Source organism: Opisthorchis viverrini (genome assembly GCF_000715545.1).
Source record: "Opisthorchis viverrini unplaced genomic scaffold opera_v5_63, whole genome shotgun sequence".
NCBI lineage: Eukaryota > Metazoa > Platyhelminthes > Trematoda > Opisthorchiida > Opisthorchiidae > Opisthorchis > Opisthorchis viverrini.
In genome coordinates, this window is record NW_008751719.1 from 290286 (window position 1) to 294129 (window position 3844).

The 3844-nt window shown below is 43.0% G+C and overlaps 1 protein-coding gene across 1 annotated transcript in view; it reads right to left on the reverse strand.

Annotated features, from left to right (window-relative positions):
* T265_13396 (hypothetical protein) overlaps positions 1 to 3423 on the reverse strand; it is a gene marked incomplete at both ends in the record, with an annotated part of 31705 nt that extends 28282 nt beyond the window's left edge. Inside the window, 5 exons of the mRNA XM_009168704.1 lie at positions 763 to 806; positions 2681 to 2823; positions 2861 to 3112; positions 3151 to 3275; positions 3312 to 3423. Coding sequence (XP_009166968.1) covers positions 763 to 806; positions 2681 to 2823; positions 2861 to 3112; positions 3151 to 3275; positions 3312 to 3421 — 674 coding nt within the window. The remainder of the gene's footprint in view (positions 1 to 762; positions 807 to 2680; positions 2824 to 2860; positions 3113 to 3150; positions 3276 to 3311) is intronic.
* Between the last annotated feature and the right edge of the window lie 421 nt (positions 3424 to 3844).

The following is a 3844-nucleotide window of genomic DNA, read 5'->3' on the forward strand; positions in this document are numbered from 1 at the left end:
CCCCCCAAACCATCAGTGAACGAAACTGCGGCAGCTACAACCACAGTACGACGAGTACGCGGTTATTACAGCTGACAATGATGATGATGATGATGATGATGATGATGATGATGATGATGATGATTTGAGAAGAAGACAAGCTGAGTAAGGTAGCTGGTGACGGGAAAGAATCTGGCTTCATATCGTACAGGTCCGTGTGGGGAAACAGAAACGAATTTTTCGGATACTGAAGGCGTCCAGAATGCGACCTTCTGCAGTTAACCCGAATCGAAGTGTTTGTTCGCCACTAACGCTTAACGGGGAAGAGGAGATGCATCGTCGCAGTTCGGTGGCCAATAAACACAGTGATGTTTGCCACGCCGAAAGTTGAATTTCAGCACTACAGGTACAAATCGGAGTTAAACCAAAACGTTCACTCCATCCTTAAAAAGCAAACAGGAAAAGAGTACGTCGTAGTGCCATCAGATCCAGAGATTAGGATCTCGGAGAGGAAATGTAGAAACGGTGCACCGGAGGAAAACAATTTACAGGAAATCAGGTGTGGTTAGTTTAAAAACGAAAATCAATCGCACTCAACGTTTGTAGCTTTCAAGTTTTACGGAAATTATAGTTGGACTCCAGTAACCTGTAACACCATGAAAAATTGTTTATATGGCGAAATACCCAGCCAAAAAAACGGAAAGGTACACAAGATGTTTGAAATATAGCCATGAACAAAACAGCGGAAGAATTCACATGGCTACCTCAAACCAACGAACTCACTTGGCTTTTGGCCCATTGGTGACCTCCAGTTTAAAGTAGATAACCTGAAAAAAATGTAAGGCGAACAAAACATGGGTCACTGAACGAAATGTGTTGGCAGCGAGATATTCGATCACGTAGGTACATATGCGACTGGTAATCAACTGAGGATTTCCGATTCTCACAGGCTTGGTAGAAATTCTATATTAATTTTAAATAAATCAGATTAAAGGCCCCAAAGATGTTCTGATTTTAATGAGAAACCCTTTGGATTGAATAAAGCATTAGATGTCAACACAAATCTGAAAAATACACTCATCTGAATACCAATTTCGTTCCAAGGGAGACTCACCTGACTCCCAGCTGAATTTCTCGTTTATGATGTTTTCCCTCAACTGAATGTGCCACACAATAAGATACACAATTTATGCACAAAAATATGCTGCGATATCTCGAATATCGAACAAAATGAAACAAGAGATGGCCGTTGTGCAGCACACTCAGTTGAAGAATTCATAAACAAGAGACTCAGCTGGAATTCAGGTGAGTATCTCGTGAAAACCAAATTGGTATGCAAATGTATATTTGTCAAATTTCGTGTAATTTGAGTGCAAATAGTGCACAGGGTTGACAAAAACTCAGGGACTGCACCTACCTTATAAGCCCCAAGAAGTGCAAAAACGGTCTTGGGTTTTCAAAGAGTTTTCTGTAGCGGTATGAGTGGGTTTCTCAATACCAAAGCAAGGATTTGACTGCATTGCCCATAGTAATGCTTTAAGATGGTTCGCCGTACTGAAGAGCTCGATAAAACTCGGTTGAAAATCTCATTCAGGAATCCATCTGCACCCCTAATTTCAACAGATGTGATTCGAAATCGGAATCCTCATGGGCGGTAAAAAAAATCTCAGTTTGGGCGTATGTAAGGGATGGCTGACCGGCAGAACCTGTGATGCGAACGCGTTGCGGGCCTCAAAGAACGGGGCAAGTGAAACACACCACGAAACACTGCCAGTGACAACCATCCAGTGAGTGCACAGAAATTAGACTGATAACTTTCTTGCACCGACGTGCACATTTGGCTGCTAGCATGCCTGTCCCATAGAAGACGGCGTCAACTCATCTATTTACAACACGTTAGTTTTGCCGAGAAGGTCGCTGCCTTCCGATCGTCAAGAGTGGGAAGCAACTTGGGGCTGAAATGTTCATTAACACGTTACCGCCTTGAATGGAAACTATGTCGACTTCAGAAAAAAAGCGATTCCTCCCAGAAGGAAATCTTTCCTCACTTGGGAGTCACTGTCTTTCCCAATACCTGACTGTCATATCGAAAATAAAAAATCCAAGCAGAATAATTAACCATCCACACCGAAGGACTATGAGATCAGTGAAAAGTGGGCCAACAAAACGAAGTGCCTACAGTGCTATCACAGTATTGCAAACAGCATGTGCTGCGGGTGGACACCGGTATCATAACCGTGGGGAGAGGCTAGAAATGGCTAACATCGGTTCCTTACCACTAATCTACAAAAACCCCATCAGACCCAAGAAATCCATAAGCCAAGGCTATCACATAGGTAAAGTCTCAAATAAAACAGTCGAGTACACAAAAACCAGAGGGGGGTCTCCATCTGAACTAGATGAGGTTGGAAAACCACTTAAATACCAATCGGAAAGCCCCATCAAATAGGAAAGCACGCGTCGTAACAACGGAGATGTTCAAGTAGTGGGGTCATTCCAGCTCGATGCGGTAGTTTTCCGAAGAGCACACGGGCATTGTGGAGGAACTTTTTCCTTTGATCACATCAAAAGTACAGCAAAGTACAGGGTTAGATCAAGTAATGAAGGTCCCATAGAGCCACCAGCTGTGTGGTTCGTACACTTAACAACACAAAACTTTGGGTGGGCGATACTGATGTCTCGAGATTTCAAAAAAACTTACTTTCTGGCGCTCCAAACTTGCTTCTCCAATAGTCATACTATCATCCGTCAGTTCATCACACAGAAGTCCATCTTGAATGAAAAGCCGGACGTTGGTATTTGGGTCTAGCTTCAAGGTTGACCGAACTATGCTCTTCAAATGCCCTGAAAGAAGGGAGTTAATACCATGGAACGAACGTACCTATTGTTTGTGACTCGCTGTATGTCCCAGTGAAGCGTGTGTTCTGGGAGCCAAGCTCAATGAACGAGAAGCAAGGAGGATAGATTTCAACAACCCAACGCCCGGATGGTGTTTGAACAGCGGTCCGCTTGAACACGGATGTGTCTGTATGGACACATCCGTAGTAGTTCACCAATAAATCCCAAACTTCTCCTGGTATGAGCGTAATATCTTGTTCCCTCAGTAGATCGGGTTTCAATTTCCCGTTTGATCCTTGGAAGTGTTATAGTGATATACTCAAACAAACCTACCCAAGAGATTCGTATTGTTGATCTCGGCTGGATAATCATCACATGCCAAATCCAGGTTTTCACCTTTCGCTACTGCATCAGTGAATGCACACCACTTGTTCCACCACTGCAAGTCAATCACATACCTTTAAGAGAATGCAGTAAATAGCAACACAACGTACCAGGCCCGACCCTCAACCGGCCGATTAAGCAGTGATTCTACCTCCTGTTTCTGGCTAAGGAGATCGTCAACGCGTAGCGGACTTCTATAAGTGAAAAATGAACCATTACAGCAAGGGAACACACACCGTGGGAACCAATGGCACATGAACACATAAATATACGCTTGACGCTAGTAATTATAATAAAACTATATTATCGCCTTGTTCTTCACGCAAACAACAAATAACACCATACTCCACCATTATCAGTAATACGGTTAGATTGGACTATATGGTGTCGTAAGCTGTCACGTAGATGCAAAGGTCCAGCTAATCCCAAGTCACCAAGGTAGTAAAAAACATCAATGTAGGTAGGGAAACGAATAACTGACAAACACTTCAAAAGGAAATCTGTTTTTTTAACTTCGCTAGGGCTTTCAGACGAAAAGGTGATCTCCATAAAAAATAAACTCTTTCGGCAGTCAACAGCCAGGTTAATATCGAAAACCAGGTAGGTCATAAGATAGTGCTGAAAAATTGTGATGGCTGGAAAT